Raw genomic sequence first — 25080 nt, forward strand, 5'->3', positions numbered from 1 at the left:
CCACTCCAAAATTTCAGTATTAATACCAGTTTATTCCAATTTAGTTACAGTGCACACTGAAATTAAACGTGGACTAAAAATGTTTTTTCCGTATTACAGTGGTCTAAGATGACTCGTTATTTGTGGGGGAATGATCGCAGGACTCGGCGGTTCCTCTTTGCTTTGTTTTTGCGTCTCTTTCTTTTCCTTCGGTCTCATAAATCCTGTTACTCGCAGCAGCACACGTCAGCTTTGACGGCTGAAGTCACGGACTAGCTGGAGAGCATTTAGCAGCTTAAAAAAACAGATATTTCCTTTTAAAAGTGTTTGTGGAGACAGCTAAAAGGAGAGCGAAGGCTACCAGATTTCCATTTGCCAAACAGGGCTTAAATAAATGCTAATGCAGACGCGTGCTCACGCACATGTTCACCATAAGGTGATAAGATCTGGGTGTTGTGCTTAAAGCTTGTCAGCACTGCTGATCACATAGTGAAAACCACACTAATCTGACCAGACACTGGCTTAAGAGTAAATTTGTTTTCTACTGAATTATCCTTTAAAAAGAAATTTCTTTACTTTTATGTGATTTATTAGAAATAAAGACAAATGTAGCTGAAAAAAGCGGCGATTTGAGGAACTTTTCTCTTAATAACGTCACATAAAGTAGGCGGCAGTGAGCCTGAAATTTAGTGAGTCTTATGATTTGTATTTTATTATTACTGGAAAACAAACTTGGGTAGGTTACAGCCCCTAAGAAGGTAAAAAACAATATAGATACATCGGCGGGGTACAGTAACGCACACACAGGAAGAAACATTTAAAAAATACAGTCACGCATCGGGCACGTGAGGATTCAATTCCTCGCCAGCTAAAGGATTTTGAAATGAACAGACAAAGGCAGAAGGGTAGCTAGCCCTTTGTCTTAGGGGAAGATGAAGAGTATCTTCAAAATGAGTCATATAAGTCGAGTAACTGGTTTCGCTGAAGTTGATTTTGCAACGTTGTTGGTATGTCGACTGGAAAGAACCAAAACCATTCAGCCCCAATGAAGGATGCAACCTCCAGTTTAAGACGATTACATTTTTACAATGAAGAAAATGTAGGTGTGTATGACACCATGTGACTGGAAAACTTTTGCCAACATGTGTCACAGTCTATACTTCTTCCACTGTTATTCTCGATAAGTAAAGCCCCCTGTGACATAGCTGGTTTGAGCATGCTCGCTGCTGAAGAGACAGATGCCGTTCTGTGTATTAGTCAGTAGATCTATAGGATATGTAGGAGACAAAGACACTGGTCATTACATTGTACTTTTGATGCATCTTTCCCAAGGATAATAGAGCCATTATTCGCCTTTTCATTCCCTGTTATATGCACCCACATTATGATGTTTCTAAGCTTCTCATCCACTAAGTTTATCCCGGCACTTTTTGTACCCGTTTCTTCTTCTTTTACGTTTCACTCCATTTTCCTCCACCCTGTGGGGGGTGTTTCTAGAACCGCAGTAGTCCCCTGCCTATCAGGTATTACTCGTTTCTCCTCTGTACTGTAAGACAACTTACCAGCCACTCAGTGTGCCTTAATGTAATGTCAAAGAAAGCGAATCTACCCTTAAAGATGTTTAAGTTTGCCTTTAATAACTAAGCTTGTATTTTGCTTCTGTGCAAGCAGGAAAAAAAGCAGAAAAATCATTAAAAAACAAAACAAACTCAACAAAGCCTCAAGAGCCCGATTACACACCAGGCATGAAATAAAATAAGAGCCTATTCAATCCTGCAAGCTCCATTAGCTAAAAATTACAATAAACGAGATACTGTTTTATAATTCCGCTTTGCACAGATGTTGTAGGCAATGATTAAAACCCCTGGTCTCTGTGGCCAAATGCTGCTCATCCCTTCTTGCCATTTCGCCTTTCCTGCTCTGCCTCTGAAAACAGACACCATCTAACTCGATTAGGTCACCATGATAAACGTGTCAACAACCTGCACACAGAGTCAACAAGGTAAACAACCGAACATGCCACCAAGGCAGAGAACAGAATGAGTCTGATTGATCGGCAACTGATCGGGAACACAAAGGAGGTCGATCGCGAGGTTTAGCATCAACGCGACAGGAGAGCGCTGCTGCTTCCAATCTGTGCATGTCCGTAGCGTTTAGGGTTTTTTGGGTACACCTCTCTCTGTTTCTGCTCTATTCAGAGAACAGCAGCAGTGCATCCATGAATAACCAGGGGATGTGAAAGAACATTTAGCTCATTTCTGTTGAAAGCTGGCTGGCTTTTTTTGCATCACAACTCAGCCAAATAATGCAGCGAGATTATTTTTGTTCCATAGCCCTCCATAACAACACACGTGGCATCAGAAAATGTATTAATTTTATTTTCACCTTTATTTTGGACAGCACAGTAGAACAGCAGAGAGAGAGCAAGGGGAACAACACACAGGAAATGGCCCAGGGCGGACTCGAACCCAGAAGCCTTTTAGCAAATAAGTCACCTGCTCAACCACTGAGTTATACCAGCACACAGAACATTAGTACTGTTGGTTTAAGACATCTAATTATAGTAGATTATGTTCCTCATAGATTATCATAGCATTAATGTTACATAAGTTTGCTTTACAGGCTTAGAAACTCTTCTTATTGTGTCTCTGGGGTTCAAAGAAAAGGACAGCTGAAGCAAAACAACAACATGAAGCTAAAAAAAGAAGACGATTCGCTAAAATTGCAAAAATTCCGAAGGAAACTGTGACGTTGGGACAATTCACAAGTTTTTAAAAGTATAACTTTAAGGTGCTTTAAAGAGTCCTGACCTTAACCTAACCAAACACCCTAGAGACGCACTGGTACACAGACTGTAAGCCAGATCACCCATGAACAGGACCTGACCTCACTAATGGGACAAACAAATATGGCCGCCCTCTTTCGGGGCTCATATTTAGCGTTCTAGTCTGTGTGGGACCTTTAACCTAGATGATAGAGGAAATAACTATCTCATATTTAGGATACTGATTTTGATTTTCTCTCGATTCCCAAAACTCAAGAAGTATTCACTAGAGAGCGATACGACGAAAGAGAGGAAAAAAGAAAAACAACAGGGTGAAAGGGAGGGGGGGGGACGCAGCTGGTGGCAGCCAGAGAACCATCTGTTCATCACTCTATTAGTTCACACACACACACACACACATATAAGTACTCTCTCTTAGTCCCACGCTCACACACACTGCGCACCTATAGCCTGCTTCTATTTCCTCTCTTTTACGGCTCTTTCCTCCCCCTGCATCTCTGACACTTTGCCCTGCGCGACAAGCCTCCGCCACAGCCGTCTATGTCGTTATTCGCACCGTCTGACACAACAGCGAACATTTCAACAGCTCGGCCAGTCGCTCGGTGCGTTTATATCACATTCTACCACATATACCGTGTGAATTAGTGACGAACTATCAAATTTATTCACACTTATTAAATATGGCCCACGGTTGTAGAACAACACAAAGAAGTGACCTCTGCTTGTTTGCGCCTTCGTGAAGAAACCAAAACAAAGCACACGGGGTGCATCGCACTTTCACAACAGCTCCTGTAATTCGCAGTCCAAAGCAATAGGAACATTTATTAAGCGAGGAGTAAAACTGTTTTTCATTGTTTATCTACACTGATATGAGAAAAAGACCTTTTTCAGTTTTTCAAGTGTCAGTAACTTGTACTGATTTATACCCAGCCCTGATTTCCCATCACTCACCGTACATCTTCCCTTCATCCGACAGTATAATCTTCCTCCTTCCACAGGGCGGATAGATGGCCAGGGCCTCCTGGAAGCTCTGCTCGATGTCCGGGCTCCAAACTCCCTCGGGATCCCCATCCATGGTCTTGTCCCCTCCAGAATCACTCAGTCTGTCCATGTCCTCCCCTGGACTCTCACTGCCACTCCAGCTACTGCGCTCCATACTGGCAGCTAACGGTAACTAGCTGATGTGTACTCAGTGCAAATGCCTTGATGCCAAGTTGATAAAGTAATTAAAAGTCTAGTGATAAACTGAAGCTAAAATGAACTATAATGGTAATAATTAACTCCCAGTAACAACGGCCAGCTGTGGCCAACTAGAAACTGACGGTAGCTCCAAATGGTAACTACCAGTAATAAAAATTTAAGGACTAGTGAACTGTAGAAAAGTGAGTGAGCCGCTCCAAAATCCAACCTCAGAGCTCTACAAGAAAAGAGGAATAACAAAGAAAAGTATCGTATTAGTCATTAATATTCAAACTTGATTCTTCCCATATATGCAAATTAAATTTTACTGCAGCAACACAAGCTCACGTATAAGACAAGACAAAGTGGCACGCTATTGAAAAACCTTTTAATATTGAAACTGCGAATAATTTTACTGTTTGGTACAGTAGGGGTCTGCTTATAACCACTGACTGTAAACGACGGATGCAGCTTTAGGGTCTGGAAACTGAAGCCAACACTGACCAGCAGGGGCCGATTCCTCTGGTTCCAAAAAGACTCCCGATTGTATAGAAGTCTCTGGAAAAACGTCCCTCTGATCCCTTATTCTGTGAAAGCGATCAGGAGAGTGTTCACTGCGATTAAACTCTTGAATAAAACATTGAGTTCTGTTCCACAGACAGATGCGCCTCTCGCTTGTCATGTCCGATTCCAAAGCACCAAGACGGCGACAGCAAAAACAAAATCAGCTCGAGGCTTCATAAGGGTGCCTCGCTTTTCCAGCGAGCAGTCTTACTGTGGCTGTGCCTATGTTTTATCAAAAAACTAACACAAAAAAGAGCAAGAAAAGGACAAAAGAAACTAGAGTCAAAGTTTTGATACAATTACACCCCCAAGCCCAGAGGAAAGGATCAACTGATCACCCAGCGACTTGCATCCAATGAGCTTCTCGGTCATGTTCAGGAGACAAATACGGATTTCACTGCTAAATTTTGCTTTTCAGCTTGCATTGTGCAGGTGTGATCACCACATCCCAGAATTTCATTTCAGAAAATGGGACAAACATAATGGAGGGGTGCCATTCTTCTCTCTCTGCAGCCTGCTTTGTGATTCACACTGATATTAAGTCAGATTTTTTTTTTTTAAACCAGGAAAATATTTTTTAATGTAGCTTTAAGTTCCGATCAACATGTAGCAAGCCTGTATTCCAGCTGCAAGAGGTAAAGTATTGCTTCCTTTCATGAAGGAAATTGCCTATTTTGTTAAAACCGTTGTGGTACATCAAATCCATGCACGTAAGGAGTGCAAGCGTGTGAGGGGCAGGCTACTACTACACACAGCGACAGACTCAGGGAGGGGAAAAAAGACAAACTGAAGGGGCTTGCCAGCTGCCTACAATTCTTCTAAAATCCCCCATGGTAAACAGCAGGGTTGGCGCAGTACACACCACACTCAAACACCACCACCATATGCACACACACACACACACACGCACACACACGCACACACACACAATTACTGTGCCAGCCCCTTGGGCGAACACATGTCATTTTGCCTGGTCTTCTACTGTTCACACTTCCCATGCACTGTCCCCTTGCCACAGCCCGAACAAGCCTGCAGTGTGAAGTAGATATGTGTGTGTGTGTGTGTCTATACTTAACACAATTATATTTGACAATAAGCACACATGCAACTGAAGCATGTAAAGCAGCAGGCAACATTTTGGACACATTTTAACCCCGTCTGCACACCAGCGTTCAGCTTGAGGCTTTTTAACACCTGGAGGAAAACGCTGCGAATCCACAAGAAAACATCCGCTGGCAGAGAATTACAGACATGTGTAATGAAAGGGATCTGCTGGTTTTACTAGAGTTTGTCCCCAGGTTCTCTCTTCATGCTCATTCTGTTCACCCTCGTTTCCGTTTCCTCTCCAACTTCCCATCGTGGCTTTCTTCCCCGCCTCTTCCCGCCCATCCCTCTCCAGCAGTTTTCCCCATTCAAACAAAGATTCATTCATCCAGCAGCCCGCACCAATGAGCAGCAGCAGCTGGATTTCTTACAAGTTTCGGTGTCTCTGTGAGACTTTTCGTGCTGAAGTCAGAATACAGACGCTGTGATCGTCTAGTTTCACGTTACAGTCATTTCACTGATACGTCAATGGCAACATTCTTTAAATAAGTCAGTTCTTGTTAATTTGTTGTCAACCTTCAACCTTTACGCTTAAATATGTTGCTTCTATATGGTAGCTAACAGAAGGTGATAGCACAATATTACACTAGACTCATTTTTGTTTGTAAAGTGCTTTTTAAAGCCCATCAGAGTCAGTCACTGACATTGGCAGCCTATTAAAATCAAGGTCTAAAGCATCACTGAGCAATATTTTATAATAAATAGAAGATAAAATGACTAGTTTTGATTTCTACTACTGATTAAGGTCAATTCCAGCTGCATCTCACAGCTGTTTAGAGACAATGAACCCACAGCACAGCACAAAACCAGCATGAACTTTGTTGACTTTTCTTACTTTTCGTCATAATTTTCATCAGTGACTCTTTGTTTCCTCACAAAAACAACATAATAGCCAAGTTAAAAAACTATGATGACTTTTTGTCGATAAATAAAAACGAGATGGAAATATTCTGGAGAGACGAGATCCAATCAGAACTGATTACGCTACAAAATGTCAACGATTTGAAGGAAGAGAAGAGAGTAAACATGTGGACACATTCTGCATTTAAAGTCAAGGGAAGTAAGACATTTTATAAACTGTGTGGAGCAACTCTCACCATTAAAAACATTTTGTATTTTAATCAATTGAAAGACTTCAAATTTTTAAACTTCATAAGTTTAGACAACTTAAATTTGACTGAAACTAAAGAGCATTTTAGTCAAAAGACTACAAAAACGCAAATCAAAATGTACTGTCAAAATGAACACAGCGGAAATATACAGTCCGAAAAATACTTCTTAGAAGAGTAACCAGTGGACGTGCATTTTAAATTTTAATGCTACATTTTCAGCTAAAATTACTTTATCTTTAAAACTAAAGAACTAATAAAAACATGTATAAATCAACTGACCTTTGAGGAGCTGTTAGCATTTTCCATCCATCTTGCTCATCTTACCCAATTCAGGACAAGACGAGAGGATTTTCTGTTCTGTGCAGGATTTAAGTAATGAAGCACATTTGGCTGAGTCTCTTATATGGATTCATTTAGTAGATTTTATAAGTTTAAAAAGCGTTATTTGTGCCATTGCAAAGAAAAAGGAAACACAAAATTAAAGACAAAAGACAAAATTAACTTTCTTATTTAAGATGAAACCTGGATTCTCTTATTTGTGTTCTTTTATAGTTCTTACAAGAAAGGACCGTAAAGGGGCTTAGAAAAAGGAAGAGACAAGCAGCAACGTGGTGACCAGAGATTGTGGAATCTCAGTGAAGTTTAGCACAGTCGAAATAACCATTAGCGATGCAAAATGAGTATCAGGTGAAATTTACAAACACCAACAGGAGGTGAAGACAACAGCTGATGTATGACACGGCGCCTTAGTGGGTCGCCTAGGCACTCATACACTCAACAAAAATATAATAATAATAATAATAATAAACGCAACACCTTTGTTACTGCTCCCATTCCCCATGGGATGGACGTAGAGACCTAAAATTCATTCCAGATACACAATATAACCATCCCTCCCAAACAGTGGTCACAAAGCAGTCCAAATGTGTGGTAGTGGGCACATCTGCTATATTGAGATAATCCATCCCACCTCACAGGTGTGCCACATCAGGATGCTGATCTGACATCATGAGTAGTGCACAGGTGTACCTCAGACTGCCCACAACAACAGGCCACCCTGGAATGTGCAGTTTTTTGCGCTATTGGGGGTCTGGGGACCCAGAACCGGTCAGTATCTGGTGTGACCACCATTTGCCTCATGCAGTGCAACACATCGTCGCATGGAGTCTATCAGATTGTCAATTGTGGCCTGTGGAATGTTGGTCCACTCCACTTCAATGGCTGTGCAAGGTTGTTGGATATTCGTGGGAACTGGTACACGCTGTCGTATACGCCGGTCAAGCACATCCCGAACATGCTCAATGGGTGACATGTCTGGTGAGTATGCTGGCCATGCAAGAACTGGGACATTCTCAGCTGCCATCTGCCCTGAACAATGTGAACCATGATTCATCCGTGAAGCGCACACCTCTCCAACGTGCCAGACGCCATCGAATGTGAGCATTTGCCCACACAAGTCTGTTACGGCGACGAGCTGGAGTCAGGTCAAGACCCCGATGACGACGACGGGCATGCAGTTGAGCGTCCCTGAGACGGTTTCTGACAGTTTGTGCAGAAATTGTTTGGTTGTGCAAACCAATTGTTCCAGCAGCTGTCTGGGTGGCTGGTCTCAGACGATCTTGGAGGTGAACCTGCTGGATGTGGAGGTCCTGGGCTGGTTACACGAGGTCTGCGGTTGTGAGGCCGGTTGGATGTGCTGCCATATTCTCTGAAACGCCTGTGGAGACGGCTTATGGTTGAGAAATGAACATTCAATGCACGGGCGACAGATCTGGTTGACATTCCTGCTGTCAGCATGCCAATTGCACGCTCCCTCATTGCTTGTGGCATCTGTGGCATTTTGCTGTGAGACAAAACTGCACATTCCAGGGTGGCCTTTTGTTGTGGGCAGTCTGAGGTACACCTGTGCACTACTCATGATGTCAGATCAGCATCCTGATGTGGCACACCTGTGAGGTGGGATGGATTATCTCAATATAGCAGATGTGCCCACTACCACACATTTGGACTGCTTTGTGACCACTGTTTGGGAGGGATGGTTATATTGTGTATCTGGAATGAATTTTAGGTCTCTACGTCCATCCCATGGGGAATGGGAGCAGTAACAAAGGTGTTGCGTTTATATTTTTGTTGAGTGTATGTCCACTAGTGAACCGACCGTGAGCTATGGGGTGTTCACGTGTCTGCCTTTAGTCACACACATAGAAAACTGAACTTTCTGAGATTTGCGGCATGAACAGAGACCTGAAGGACTCCACAGGTGAACTGTTAGCAGAGGATTAACTTCCAATCAGGGCCGGCCCGTGGCATAGGCCGTATAGGCAAATGCTAAGGGCGCCGCCCATCAGGGGGCGCCACGCCAGTGCCATAAATGTTGAAAAAAAAAAAAAAGTTGGTACTATTATTTCTAAATACAAAAAATAATCCCACGTTAATTAAAATGCAAAGTAAAGCTTATTTAATAGAAACATTATTTGTTACAACATTATGCCCCCCCCTCCCCGCACGGTGCGCCCCCTCCCTTCCCGTATCATGGTTCCTTTTGGACGTCACCACATCAAAAAATCAACACAAGATGTCAAAAAGGCCAAAACTGTCAGGTGCCCAGGGAAGAAAAAAGAGAGAAGAAGAGGAGGAGAAACGAGAAAAAGACAGAGGTAGGTAACGTTAGCCTACATGAAATTATTTGTCTGAATGTGATAGTAACCTAAATTTTTAGGATTAAGCTAATGTTACATGATTCGCTAATTGCTAATCAATAAATAGCTAGTTAACTGTTTTAACGTCAGTTAATATTGTGGAGGGGGCTAAATTGTTATGGAAAATAATAATGTAACGTTAGGTAATTAATTACAGTATTCCCACCTTTCCCACCATTCCTCATTTGTATTCATCTTTTAAGCAGGTGTTTTTTGTTTACATTGTTATTGCCTTCCGGTTAGCTAACGTTTACCCTGCAGGTAATAGTCACATTTCCACCCCTGTATATATTATAGTTGTAAGCCTAGTTGTTAAAGTGCACATCATTAATGTTAATTAAGCAATATCACATGAGAGGGAATGCTGTTTTTTAATATGAGCACTGCTGTGATTCGGTCAAAGATAATCATAACATAACATTCTCATATGATTTTATACTTTTACTTTGCATTCTGCTATTCAGCATTTCACTGTAATGATGACAATAAATTGAATCTAATCTAATTTGCATAAGAGTTAACATCATACATATATCTCTTTGGTTTTTCATTTATATTATATCATTTCATTTTATTCCTGGAATCATATGTTTTTATTATTAGACTTTAATACTCAGTGGTGTCACATACTCCTCTCTTCAGATGCACTGTTGAAGTTTCTAAATCCCACCCCTGGGCCATCTACCACATCTACCGCTGCTGCCTCCACTTCAGCAGCACAACCCACCAGTGATGCAGCATCAGCAGCACAACCCAGCCATGATGCAGCAGCATCAAGCGGTCTTCCTGTTGCCTTATTTATATTGTATTTTTAATTTATTTTATCCAACTTGTTGACACGTTTTATTGTGTTTATGTATGTAAAATTTATTGTATTTCATATATTCATTTTTTATTTTTTGTATTCATTTATTTATTCATATCTTTTTTTATCTTGTTAATTATTCTGATTGTGAATTTGCTTTCTTTAAGTAAAAAAAAAAAAGGTCAAAGACAAAGCTATTCGGTTTCTTGTGAGTACATACACTACACTGCCGATGTAGGGGGGCGCCACCTAAAATCTTGCCTAGGGCGCCAGATTGGTTAGGGCCGGGCCTGCTTCCAATGGTCAAACTGAAATATCTTCTTTACAAAAATAAATAATCAGAAGACCGACCCATTGCTTAGGACAGGAGATCAAAAAAAAAATAAAATAAAGGTGCTTCAGAGCTGTCAGTAATCAAATATCATTACAATCTCTAAGCAGCGTATTCAAACTGTTTCGCCCCATTCTGACACCCTAATAAAATGTATCAGCGTCTGCTACCTCCGTGTAGTCACTGAGCTCTTTGTTCCCCATAACCTTTGTTAAAAAGGAAAGTTTAAATAATATTTCAGCATAAAAGCATTCCTGCATTCAAAGATTCACCCAGGAAAAAAAAGACTGGAGATGAAGCTCTCAAACCAGTAGGTTTAAGACGTGTTACAGAAATGTGGAATTTCTTCTTCATCTGAAAATATTTCTGCATTTTTCTGGAGAGCTCTTCAGAAAACATTTGACCTCTTTAAAGACCCTATGCTGAAGTGATGACAATAGACCACCTACGCTTAAATTCAAAGGCGTTTTAATTCTCACAGCTACATTTATAACCTCTATTGCATCTAAACACTCAACACTACCACTTTTATCACTGTGCAACAGGCTTTAAATACCAAGCTCAGCCTGAATAAATACTTGCTATATTTCACTTCTCTGCACATGAGGTCTGTGAACCTCATTCTTGGGGTTCATAGTGTAAATACCCATTCAAGTAAAAATGTACTTAAATTATTGCTAAAAGCTTGTACTCGTCAGCATTACAGGAAGACAGACTGTGGTTCCGATCTCACACGAATTACTCCATTACGGTACACTCATCAGCATAAAGAAACCATGCAAATGTTCTAATGAGAGGAATTTTTGCATAAGGCAAAAAAAACCAAACTGACAAGATCACGTTTGCATAAACTGGAGCTTCATCCACCAGCTGTTAACTGGTTAAAATGGCATAAAGGCTGAAACGATATGAGATTCTCCAAATTTTTCCATCTTCGCGAGTCCTCGCAAGCCGTTTTTGTACACGGGGCTCAACTGTAGTTTAACAAACCACAATCATAAACAAATGCTTCAGATCATGAGCCACTCCAAGCCTTTTCTAGACTTGTGTCCTCCTGCCATCTTGGTTTCACTGAATCTAATCTGGCCTTCCAGTTCAGGAGACGCGTTTGCACTTTGTGATGAATCCTCAGTTTGTGAAGTTTCCTCTTTTTGGTAAACCTGGGTGATGATATGATGTCCTGGATGGATGCATGTTTTACTTTGGTTGATGTTGGGGGGGAAAAAAAACACTAGTGTGCACTTCAACCACATCATGAGATTGCATCATCTACTGTGGTGGAATACATGAGAAAATTATGCAAAGTATATCCCGGTGTGTAGGGATTACGTGGTATTAAACACGAATACGTAATAGCCGCCAGGTAGAACAACAAAGCTAACATTATACTGCCAACATGCCCAACAGATGCAGCACTGTTCATATCATTTGCAGAATGAAGCAACTGTGTCAAAGTCAGTAAAAATAACTTTATATTTATTTACCGAGATGTGAGATTTACATGATTTTGCACCAGAGAGATCTGCAAATCAGAAAGTCTATTTTCAAAGTTCGGTGTGGGCTTTACGGGTAAGAAGGAGAAGAATGTGCTGTAGGTCAGTAAGTAGACCAAGAATAGCCTCTAAATAAGAATATAAGAAATGTGAGTCTACAGAAGGACAAAGCCAGCCATTAAAAGCCAAACATAGACCGTGCAGTGGTGAATAAGGCCTGTGAGATTTGTAAGTTCCATGTAAGACGGCACAGTGTGTAAGTAACAATGGCACACCCCAACTTTAAGTCTTTTAAAAGTAAAATTCTAAGTATTTGTATTTAGAGGATAATTTAATCTCTACATGAAAGGTTCTCTGGGTTTGGTTCTCGGCTGCAAACTGACCTCGAACTTGGTGTAAAGCTCCGTGAAGAACTTCTGGTTTCATCACTGTGCATCCATTATCTCGGACTAAAATATAAACTTGCTCAGAAATTGCAGAAAGGGAAAAAAATCTTTTTCACTGTAAAAACTTTGTTATATTTGTCACAATAAATAACCCATTTGAGATTCTTAATCTTCCTAAATACAGCCACTGTATCTCAGGGAATCCAGTAGTTTGATATTAACATTGATGTTTGTGTGGACGAAGGTTTTGATGAAGAGGAGAGGTTAAAGAATAAGAACTACAGTTAGGCTCATGTGAGCCATGAAAGGGGCCCAGTAGCAGATGGACGCTGGAGAGAGACATTAGTCACACAACAATCAACTCTGACTACTGGGCGACTCTTCTGCACCCCGGGCACCCCCCCCTCCCTGCGTGTCTCTCTGTCACCAGGCAGGCCCGGGCCACTCGAGCCAGGACAGCAGGCTTCATAGTGTCAGTGCCAGCCCTCAGGAGAACACACACGGGGCATACAGCCACAATCCTGCAGCTGCCTCGGACTCTCATGTTTTCCCCGTGTGTCGCCTTTCTTCCATTTTCACTTGATTCTCACAGCTCTTCCACAGGCCTGCTACATGCGTGTGTTTGCAAATATGCAACGTTTATGGAGGTTATAATGAAGATGGAAGCTTTTACTGGCGTGCGATTGTCTGCATTATCAGAAGAAACCTGTTTGTGTGTGTAATTGTGCTTGTATGTGTGCATCAGCAGGAGGTCGTGTTGCTATACAAGTTGAATGTTTTATCCCAGCCTAGGCAGTTCCTTTCACTCATTCTTCTGTTGGACCACTCAACGGCATCTGTTTCAACTGCTTTCAACATTTGCACACACACACACACACACACACACACACACCGGTTTTTATAAAAAGAGGATTTTCCCATAATCCTCAAAGCAAACATTGTTCCACTTTATAATGTTTAGCCATGTTTTAATGTTGTAGCCCATATGGCCCAAAGAGAATTATTCACCATCAGGGATGACATTTCTTGTACTCTGCTTATTTTAATATTGCTATTTTACTTCAAGGACCATATGGCACAATATTCATTCTTTACAAGTATGCAAGTGTGACTAAAGCATTCAATATCTAAGCAGACTCGGGGGTGCTTCATTCATCTTCCTATGTTAATAGCCTCCACTACAGAGGTCCCAAGGTAAAAATCATTCAAGTACACCTCATGTTATTCAAGCAGTCAGAATGTATTTAAATGTGTGATTCTGGGCCGAGCTGATGTGCCGTCCGTCCCTGACTTCCACCCTGGTCATCACTATAGGAACAATTCTGAAAAAGAGAAAAATGTAGTTCTATTTTCTCTTACTAATGCATGCACATATCTACTACTCTAGTAAATTAAACCTTTGAATATAAGGACTTTGCAACATCTGAGGTGGGATTTGCTACAACATGGATGTTACAAAGACCGGGGGCTGCAGTACTGAACTTTCCTAGCACTCATCCAACAGATGTGCAAATGCCAATGAATATTTCACAATCTGTTCAGACTTTAGGCATTCCTTTACCTGCCTGTCCTCTAATCTGTGTGATGGGGAATTATTGTCCTTGTGTAAAAATCCAGAGCATTGCCTGCTAAAGTAGGCTTCATAGACTGTATATAAAGGATGGATGTTACCATTGATACACCCTTTTATTAGTGGACGCTAACAGTTATATATTGGCTGCTACCATGTGATCAGAAGTGACCATAGTTGAGGGTGCATTAGCATTTTGGTGAACGCACATATCCCAAACAACAGGCTAATGGAGGGGTTGTCCCACATGCCAAGCACTTCTGGTCAACAAAAACAAATAACTCCAGTTCAGTGACGTCAGGTCAGGTCGCAGTGGCTACTACTGTTACACGTGAGGAAAATATTTGGAAATGATTCTTCTAAAACTGTTTGTGCGTCAAAGAGGATTTACACAAAGTTTTGTAACTGTTTGTGGTCATGTATGTGCTTAGGTCCATTTAAAACATACCCCATGCTCTGTAAAAATAAACATAAATACTATGTAAAGCACTGCTACAAATAGTTAAATATGTAAATGAGTCCAAAGAATGTTTGGGGGGGGGGGGGGGGGGGTCTGCTTGATTGTTTGTTTTTGTTTGTCTCAGAATCAAGTATTTGAAAAATGTAAGTCATTTGGAGATTTCTTATAAATAAAAGTTAACAGATAGGAACATTGCACCACAGCGCTATAAGTCTTCTTTTTCTAATTATTAAAAAAGAATACTACAATTAAAAATAATCTCAAAATTTAAGTGTTTACTGTGAAAAAAAAAACATCTACATTGTGTGTGCTGCACTACTTTCAAAGCTTGAACTTTAATTTACAGACTCAGTCCCCTAGGAGCAAGCACTGGGTGACAGAGTGGGAAGGAAAAACTATATTTTAACAGGAAGTTCGGGTAGAACCAGGATCAGGGAGGGTCGGCCATCTGCCACAACTGGCTGGGGTGGGGGTGGGTGGGGGCAAGAGGCAAGAGAACAGAAAAAAACAAAGATTTTTTTTAAAGGACAAAACACAGAGAGACAAGCATAAAACCATAACTATAGAAGAGAGGGAAGACAGTCACATATTCAAAGGTTTGGTCCAGAACCTTCCAGAATAACAGACTGTGACTGTGTTACAACCGTTAATATATGGCATCTCAAATGTACTGGGAATAGTTCACTATGAGTTTTTTGGTTCCCCCTTCTTTCCTTAACACTGAGCACATGCCATTCATGCAATGAGCACAGAACATTGTGCATTTTATACTTCTAATCAACCAGATTTACTTTGCTTTTCACACATTAGAGTGAAGGTCATCCTAATCTCTACAAGCAGATATCTGCTGCGAACATGCAGACATATGGACATCCAAGGAACGAAAGCAGGCAATGAATAGGAGGCATTGTTTCCACGCAGATAAACAGCCCATGTTAAGAGTTAAAGAACTGAAACCAAGGGTTGAAACCTTTAAAATGTTAAAAAAGAATCGACATTCAAACACAAATACACAGAACAGAAAGTCTTAACTCATACATCTATTATCCAGGGCATCGAAGGTTTAGAGACTGGATGTCTTTAAGGGTCAAAAAGGATAAACTACACATAAAACCTTTCAAGGATGCAAGCCTTTGTCTACTTCTGGCTTGAGCAGCACCTGCTTAAGCAGGTACATTCCTACCTTAATGTACTGATGGCATAAAATAATATTAAATGTTACTGCGATATATTGTACACTAGTGCCAAACACTAACAAATCGAGTGAAATAACGTGATCAGCAGTCAACTAACTAAACAGCATGTCTTCGTCTCATCTTCCACCACTCATTCCCAACTAGTTGCATGAGATGGCCATCCCCACTTGAGCCTGGTTCTGCTGGAGGTTTCTTCCTGTTGAATGGGAGTTTTTCCTTCCCACTGTCACCAAAGCGCTTGCTCATAGGGAGTAGGGCTGCTCAATTAATCGAATTTTAATCACGATTACGATCTGGGCTTTCAACGATCATTAAAAATGACTGAGCCAATTATTAGCCCCTCCCTCATTTATCCGCGACACCTTAAAGGCCGGTCCGTGAAAATATTGTCGGGCATAAACCAGTCCGTGGCGCAAAAAAGGTTGGAGACCGCTGATTAAGAGGACCCGAGGGAAGCTCGGAAAGCTAAGCAGAAGTTATTTGGAGAGTGACTGCCGTTGGTTGAAAAGAGAGTTTAAAAAAAAACAAACTTCAGTGGTGTTGCACACTATTTTATATAATTTTTTTAAAGTCATTGTTAACCCTTTAAAGCCGGTCAGAGCAGCATGCTCCGTTTTGCGTAACTATTGTTAAATCCCTGTAGAACCTGAACCGTGTAAGCTAGCGCAATAATTTGTTTTGCATATGAAACCGGAGGAGTTGTACTTACATCTGATGCCATCAGCTTGTCCTCGGTCACGGTTTCGTTCCACATATAGCTTTGCAAAAATTGCATAAAAAGCGCTTGCAGGAACAAAAACATAATATTCCAGAAACACGCTTTGCCGTTCCTATCAGCTGTTCGTAACACTTCCCACAGTGAAATGATGCACATGCTGTTTTCTTTGCAAATTTGCATCATAGGATTGTTTTTTGTTTTTCCTGCAGTATATAAAAATTGCTGTATCTCCAAAATAAAACTATGAAGACACTCAAAATAAATTTCCTGTGGTGGGAAACTATTTTTTGCAACTTTGTGGTATTTAAAGTTTTGAGGGATAAACCTCTTAAATTTCTCCAAGTAGAAATATATGTAAACAAAACAAAAGCGATTTTCAATTTTTTTTTGTAGTTTATTGCACTTTTTTGCAATTTATGTAATTACTATGCACTTAATGCATACATATTATTAAAATATGGTCTATAACAGTTGTATTGATGTATAGCAACTTGAAATGCTCCCACAAATGGCACTACAGCATGTAAAAAAAATAATATAAGCTCTGGTGGACTTGGTTCTATAGTAGGTCTTAAAGGGTTAAATAAATATCGTCAAATAATCGTGATCTCAATTTCAGTGAAAATAATCGTGATTATCATTTTTGCCATAATCGAGCAGCCCTAATAGGGAGTGATCTGATTGTTGTGTCAGCCAACAATTCTCTGTTTTCTCTGTATTATTGCGGCGTCTTTACCTTACAATACAAAGCCCTTAAGCAACTGGGCAACTGTAGTTGTAATTTGGAGCTATATGAATAAAACTGAATTCAACTGAAAAACTTACAGGGAGAAAGGATTTTTTCCAGCACTGATGGACGTCACTGGAACTCCAATCCAAGAACTTGATAATTAAACTGAGTGGATTTGAACTGAATACACATACTGACCACATGAATACAAAACTCTGCTTTTTTCCCTTTTTAGACCAACTCTCTTGCAGTTTAGAAAGTATGACCAGCCCACTCTCATTCCAGAGGTTACAATTAACACTGCTGGTGTGCCTTTGTCTACAAAGGCATCCTTTTAGGAGGGGGTTATCCTACCCAAACTAGGATCATTCCATTACTTTGACTAACCCCAACCACGGAGTGTTAGTCAAAGTAAAAAGTGATAAAAAAAAATAAACTGAAAAAATAATCAGCGAGTGGGGGAAAAAAAGTGCAAAAACACAAGAGTCAGATAAGGACACAAACCGCAAACTCATGGTTGATGAACTCCCATCTGCACAGCCTCTTAGTACAGCCTCTGTAGGTCACAAAAGCAGCACCTTTATACATCTATAGAAATACATACACACACAGCTGTAGCTGGTGCATCAAGGAACCGACACCAAAAGAGAGGTGTAATGACATTACTTGCCAGAACTGTATTTTGTAGCACCCAAGGGTGAGAATGCGTTGGTATGACAATATCACAGTATGACTGCTTTGATAGGGATCTTGTCCTTTGTGCTCGTCCACTCCCATAAGACACAAATAAGAAAGTTGTAGTGAACGAAACCCTAATATCAAACGGCTGAAATGACCACGGCGCAGAAGACAGGATATAAAATTTCATCTAAGATATTTGTAAGAACGGCAGCATTAGATACCCTGCATTGAACAGCAATCAACAGAAATCAGTATCGTACTAATTAAATTCATTATACTAACAATATTCAGCAGCGTTTCTCACGTGATCTGAAGCTGAAAGGTGTTTTGTTTGGTTTCACTAGTGGCTACCTACTTTTATGGATAATCCATATGAGACCCTACAAATGCCTTCCATTCAGACCAAGCCGATTATTCTTGGTTCCATTTCTAATGTAGACTTTAATCAGTTTTCTACTCCGTCACATGTGATTTTTGACTTGGCATTGATGCACGTGTCCGAGTTCAGACTTTTTGATATAATTTGGTCACGATTTCAATTAATCCATTACTGATAAGTTCATTCTGCTGAAGACAGACTGAAAAAAAACAACCTTTATCCACGTCTCCAGTTCTTCTGATTAGTTCTGACCCGATTTCATTTTGTAAAAAAAACAAAACAAAGACATATTCATCAGGCTGAATAATAAAGCTGCATCAGTGAAAAGAAACCTGCAAAGCATCTTTTATTCTTTCTCGGCACTAATACGCACTTGAGTAAGACAGAGAAAGTTGCTTTATGAGTGGTGAAGAGGCTGTGATTCACAGCATGCGCTCCTCATTATTTCACCATCTCTTCTCACGGAGGCATTACCATTTATGCACACACGCAGTAATTGGTCACAGATTGCACACTGATACAGTGAAGTGCTTATTTCCTCCTGAAATATGACGGTAAAAGGTTCAGCTAGCAGCTCTCCTCTCTGCTCGCCGTCCTTACCGTTATTCCTCATCCACCAGCTTTAGGTTGGTTTTTTTGCTGAGTCAGACAGAGTCATTATCCAGTCTCTTCCTTGGGAGGGTGGAGGGAAATTGGAGGATGAGGGGGGTGGGGTCACACGTCACACAGACACACACGCAGGAGACAATATCCTCCACCAGAGGAAAGGGAGGCCTGGGGAGGTTACAGCAATACAACACCGTTTAATAAGTGTGAACACAGGAGCGTTGTGCCGAGGCAGACACCACGTGTGCTGCATGTGCGTGCATCTGTGAGTCTTAACCCACACCTAGTAAAGGAACAGCGTACGGCTGCATGGATGCGAAAAAGAGTACAGTGACCTCCATCTACCCATCTCGTTGCCACGATTACATCCTCTAAAGCCAACACGAGCTCCGCTCTCCTCAAAACACACGTACAAAACGAATTAGCCCCTGAACTGTGTTTTCCATCTGTGGTCCATTAAAACTTGGGTACTGCTTTATTTAGACAGTAGCAGGTAAAGAGGCAGAGATTGTGGCGGCTGCGCACCCCTTATTTAAATATAGTGCTTTGTCAGCACTGTTTCATTTGTTTGTTTGTTTTGGATTCCTCTCTCCTAAGCTGAAACTCCAGCTGGACTTTATCACAGACCACAAAGGATCAGAACAAATGGTCTTTAAGGTGATCCGGGGGACAAATCAACAGCGGAATAATTAAATTTTAAAAAAATGCTGCTTTATGTTGAATCAGCTCAATTGTTTACTCACTGAAAATCTACTATAATGTGCCATTAACTCATATCTCTGAAAGTAAGTATAATCATCAATCATTTTTTAGGGTAACTTTTATTTGAATGATTTTTGTCATTTTATTGTGCTCTCAGAGGGTCGTCTGTCCCTCCCAGAGTTTAACTTTGTAAACAAAAAAACTAGTTAAGGACAACTTGAACGATCTAAAAAATAATTTGTAAAATTTGAGATTCTAGCATTTCAATAGTCTCTGTTGCTCGAACTGAGTTTTAAACTAGTTTTGGTTTTGTGTCGTCTCCCTACGCTTTCCTTTTTCCACCCCACACCAGTCATGGCAGGTGTTTGCCCTTCACTGAGGTTGGGTGTGCCAGAAGTTTCTTTTCTCTTGCCAAGTTCTGCTTACAGGAAATCATCTGATTGTCGTTTCCCCTCTAATACTCCAAGTGTCTTTACTATACAGTATAATGCGCCTTGAGGCAACTGTTATTATGACTTGCTGCTACACTTAATTTCACTATATACAAATATGGGAACATAGCAGCAGCTAAATCTCTAATGTTGAGGCTTCAAAATACAGCCTGGAGAGCTGACATTGTGCGATCAACATTAAGTAAGGCAGAACAAAGCACTGGTTTGAAAGTCTTCATTTGTGACATTTCTGAGCTACTGTAACAAGCTCAGAGCCCATGGTAGGTAAGCTAGCCTTGCGCTGGTAGCTTTATTTATGGATGTTTGTTGTATGTCATTCCCTATCTCTCCTTCCACTTCTATGTAATGCTATACTGAAACTTACATAATAACATAAACTGCACAAAAAGATTAAATTTACATGTAGTCATACTATGACTTCTAAGTGTCCCTTGGAAGTCAGAACTGGGAAATTACTTTATTCCCGAGTTAGCGCGTTCCAGCAGAAATGTCATAAAAGTAAAAAATGGAGTTCGCACCACTCAGGTCTCGCTAACAATACACCGTGAAACTTGTTGTTTTGCACAGAAAAACACAGCTACAGCACGTCAGATAAAGCCTGCGTCACGGAGTATTTAGCGAGTCACAATACATGACAGTGGCTGTACAAACTAAAAGTTTTATAGCTTTACTGAAGTCTAATTCAATGCCGCCATCTTGGACTCTTAACTTGGAGATTCTCCAACTTTCCAAGTAAGGGATTCAAGTCGATGATCATTCCAAATTCAATTTATGATTTGAACGTTAGCATTATCTAGCTTGAGGTTGCGAGCATTAGCTAGGCTAATTGGCTAGGTGCTACATGTCAAGGCTAAAAATAAAAAAAATATTGAGACAGTAAAATTAAAAGCCAGGTTTTAATTATAAATTGCTTAGCTTTAAATGTGCAAGAGGAGAAAATATAATTTCATCTTTTAAAAATGAAAAGGCCACAGGATTCTTTTTTGTGCTATTTTCTGCTGCTGTTCACTAATGCTAATAGCAAATCTAAAACACAAACCAGTGTTAGCTGAATTACCATAAAAAGGATATAAGTTCAAAGAAAAAGAGAAATAGACTTCGTACTCTGTGAAAACTTACTTGTTTCCAATTAGGTAATTATATATCATTTTTTAATAATTTATCACACTCTGCACAGAGTGAAAAGAAATTATCAGAACAAACAACAGTGAGTAATCACCATCAGGCCTGCTGAACACAAAAACCGAGGTCGTGAGCACAACAGCAGGGAAACATTTTTCCACTGTGGGAGTTTTCAGAGAGCAGAGCGAGCAGTTGGCCCACTCTGTGGAGTGTTTATCGTGTCAATTCTTCCAGCCGGGAAAATACATAAGTAGTAGTTGAAATCTAGACTTCCTTTTCACTTCCTGCTGAGGTCAGGAAATGTGAGGGTTGATTCAGACTTCCCACAGTGGGATGGTTGGACTCATCCATTCCTCTGCTTGGTGCTCAAAACCCCCGAAAGGCTGAGATCCTGCTTACAGTATTTATTTCTGTTCTTACTTTCGAAATAAAATATGTGAACTTACTGTTCTCGGTGGTATTTTCAGTATAGGTTAAATGTAGCTTTACAAGTAATGTGCAAAAATTCTATTTTTATCTAGTTATTTATTTCCGTTTTTGCAGAAGAAAAACAAAAACATAAAAGCTTTACAAATAAAATAAGATCACGTGACTCAAAGGGAATATCAAAGACATCAGCGTCTTTATACACGAGCTCCATTCTGCAGTTTATTCACACAATGGCTCAGCTCCCGCGACAAGGATTAAGCCAAGTCACTTTTTTCAGTGGAGATCTTCATTGAGTTTTTTAAGTTAGGGATTAGGGTTAATCCATGCCTGCCTTTGTATGTTCAGTAAAAAAAAATGTACATGGATTATGATCAGTGTACTCTGATCAGCCACAGCAATTATGCCCATGACAGGTGAAGTGATTGCACTGCAGAAAATTGCAATGCCAGCAAATCTTGATGTTTTGCTGATGACCACCTAAACAATGTTAGAGAGAAAACACAGGACCCCATAGCAACAACACTCCCCGGTGACTCTTCCCTCCTCTGGAAGGACAGTGTGCCTCATATCGCTTAAAAAACTGCTCAGCTACAAACTCAAGGAAAACAGCACAGAGCCCAAAGGTGTTAATTGACCTCCATGTTTTCAGGATCCACTCAAGCATACACCAGAATGCACAGGACCCAAAATCACGTATCTGTGTCCCGATGTATCACACGATATCGTTGACTAATATCAGCTAATGACATACCATTTACTGATATTGCTGGGAAATATTTAGCTGTTGTGGCACATCAGGTTTGGGATGTGAAATGTTTAGGAATCAAAACAGTGAAATAGTTTTTTTGTTTCATTTAAATGGGGCTATATTAGTTTAGATAGAAAAAATTGATAATTACAAATAATAAAAACTAAATTTAAGTAAAAAGAAAAAAACTGTTATTAGCATCAGAATGTCACAATGAGTGCATCACTAGCTTATTATACTGCAAAAAGTAAAGCCATGTAAAGCTGGTTTCACGTCTTGTGGGTATGAATGTGCTTTTATGGGCTATTTTGTTTTATTTTTGCTTGTTTGCTTCTAATAGAGACATGTTGCCGTATCTTACAACATGTTGCAGAATCACACGTTCGGTAACAGCATTCTTATCATCTTCAAAGTGCAACAACAGTGTTGTTGTGTGACTTAAGTGATTATTGGCACAGATACAAACAACGAAAGAGACACATTTTCAGATACAGTCACATCTGTGTGGATGTGAGAGACACACTGAAAGACGAGGAGCTCGGGCAGTCAGGCAAGCCAGCACAGGCTCCGCCAGCCTCCTGCAGCCACAATCCAGCCACCACCACCACCCCCCATCCGGCTCCCTTGCACACCAGCATCCCCTATTCCACCCTACTCCCCCACCCCACCCAGGAGGATGCCTATTGTTCCCCCATCTCCTAAACAAAGCCTGCACCCTCACAACCTCACCCCCAAAACCACCCTCTCTTTCCCCATCTAACCCCTTTGCCCTCCCTCAGCACACACACTCACACACACACACAGCTTTGCTGCTCTAATAAACCGGCTCAGCTCCCTAAATTTCATTACATACAAGCCCGGACCCCCACCCACCCAGCCACCCCCCCCCCCTTCCCTTCTTTCTTTTACAGTTTTTCCCCTCTTGGCAGAGTTTATCTTTGCGTATCGTGCTGCATGCTAAATATTGGGACATCAGAACAGAATGCACTACAACAACAACAGAAACTGCTCGATGAAAAACCAGGAAGCTGAAAAACTGGACTGCAGTGACACTGGAGGAATTAATTTATCGTGAGAATTAAAAGGAAGATTGTGTCTTTTTTTTTTTTTTAAAAGAGAAATTTAAAAAAAAAAAGAAAAAAGAGCAGAGCAAACATCTTGCAAGCCAGCAGCATCCGTTCATTTGCAGGATTTACTGTATCACCTGTTGATTCAGCCAAAATGACAACTTGCACTGGCAAAAAAAAAAAGAACTACAACTACATTTGAAATTATAAACGAAACAAGTGGGACGTCACAAGACATCATTTCATTTGCCACGAAGATTACTCCTCCTAATCCCAGTTCCACAAAAATCTGTGTGCCGGATTTTGTCCTCCTGTTTAGAAATGAGTCGACAGATGAAACAACAAGGAGGACGGCAGCGAGCAGCGCCACTCCAAACTCCACCATATTGCAGCAGCATTGGTGAAGTAGATGAAAACACACACACACACACACACACACACACACACACACAAACATGCACACATACACAGCGGTTGTGACTAAAGCACACAGAGGCCATATGGTGCGTCCTCATCCACCAACGCCTGTTGCTGCTTCAACAATGGGGCTGCCTGGCCTGGACAGCAAGAGGCAAACACACACATCCACAAATGTGTGTGTACACACACACACACACACACACACGCACACACCAAATGGTCGTTAGTCAGTCAGTCTGCGTTGCTTAGGCCCCGAACAAACGCCTGGATTTGCATTCTGCACCTCCCTTTATTCTCCTCCTCCCCTCCCTCTCCCCCTCACTCACACACACACACCCCTGGTCTCTACAGGTGCACGGAGCACTCAAAACAGATGTCAACGGACTGGAGAAGGAGAGGCACGGGTGAGTGAGGGGGAGAGGGGAGGAAAGTGGAGGCTGTTTGCCCAGAGCGACTGACAAAGCTTTGTACACTTGCGGGCCTAGACACGGCAAAGACAATGACACACACACACACACACACCTTACTCTGTTACACATTCAGGCCGGCCTGATTTGTCACTGTTGGAAACTTTAAAGGGGGGATGAGCGTGAATAGAAAACGCAATTTGCATCCACATTCAGATTCGCCCTCTTAAAGACAGGTTTTAAAAGTAACCTGCTCCACTTGGAGAAATCCACATTTCATTAATGATTCCAATGTTATAATTTGCACATCTGCCAAAACAGAGCCTGAACAAAGTAATGGTTCACACACTTTTAAAAAGGTGGAATGAAATATTTGGAATACCTCTGCAGAAAAACTCTTTTGTTTTCCGGATCATTTTAAAAAACACTTAAATGCATCCCACACTTTTTTTGGCACTGGCTGTTCTGAAACTGGGGCAGTGATGAAATTCACCGCTTGATCGACAATGTCAGGTGTTACTTCATCATTTGGACCATTTTAAAAGGCAGAATATGCAGAATAGTCTTTCCCTCCTTGTTTTTTATATATTTCATGAACAAAACGATACATTCAGTGACGTGGGGAAATAGAGCACCAGACATCTTTAAAAAAAACAAAAACAAGAGACAAGAATTAGAAAATTACACTGATAATGGAAACAGCTACAAGTTACATTCCTCACTGATTCCATTGTAATTACTGGACTTGTTGCACAACTTCACATTAACAAAACATTCATCTCCAATATCCCCAATTTCATTTAGCCGCATCAACTCTATTCAAAAAGAAGCCCAAACTAATATTCTCTGAAATATAATCCTTTTATCCAACATCGCCCTCCCGACATCTAACAGAAGGATTACTGTAACAGAATTAATGCATCTACTATGTTTCATCCTACAGGCTGTAATTTTCT

At 40.8% G+C, this 25080-nt stretch overlaps 1 protein-coding gene across 1 annotated transcript in view; it reads right to left on the reverse strand.

The window, feature by feature from the left end:
• Positions 1–25080, reverse strand: part of tead1a (TEA domain family member 1a) — a 51955-nt gene that overhangs the window by 25648 nt on the left and 1227 nt on the right. Inside the window, exon 2 of the mRNA XM_004569374.3 lies at positions 3716–4181. Coding sequence (XP_004569431.1) covers positions 3716–3920 — 205 coding nt within the window. The 5' untranslated portion in view covers positions 3921–4181. The remainder of the gene's footprint in view (positions 1–3715; positions 4182–25080) is intronic.

The sequence above is a fragment of the Maylandia zebra genome, linkage group LG7, assembly GCF_041146795.1.
Source record: "Maylandia zebra isolate NMK-2024a linkage group LG7, Mzebra_GT3a, whole genome shotgun sequence".
NCBI lineage: Eukaryota > Metazoa > Chordata > Actinopteri > Cichliformes > Cichlidae > Maylandia > Maylandia zebra.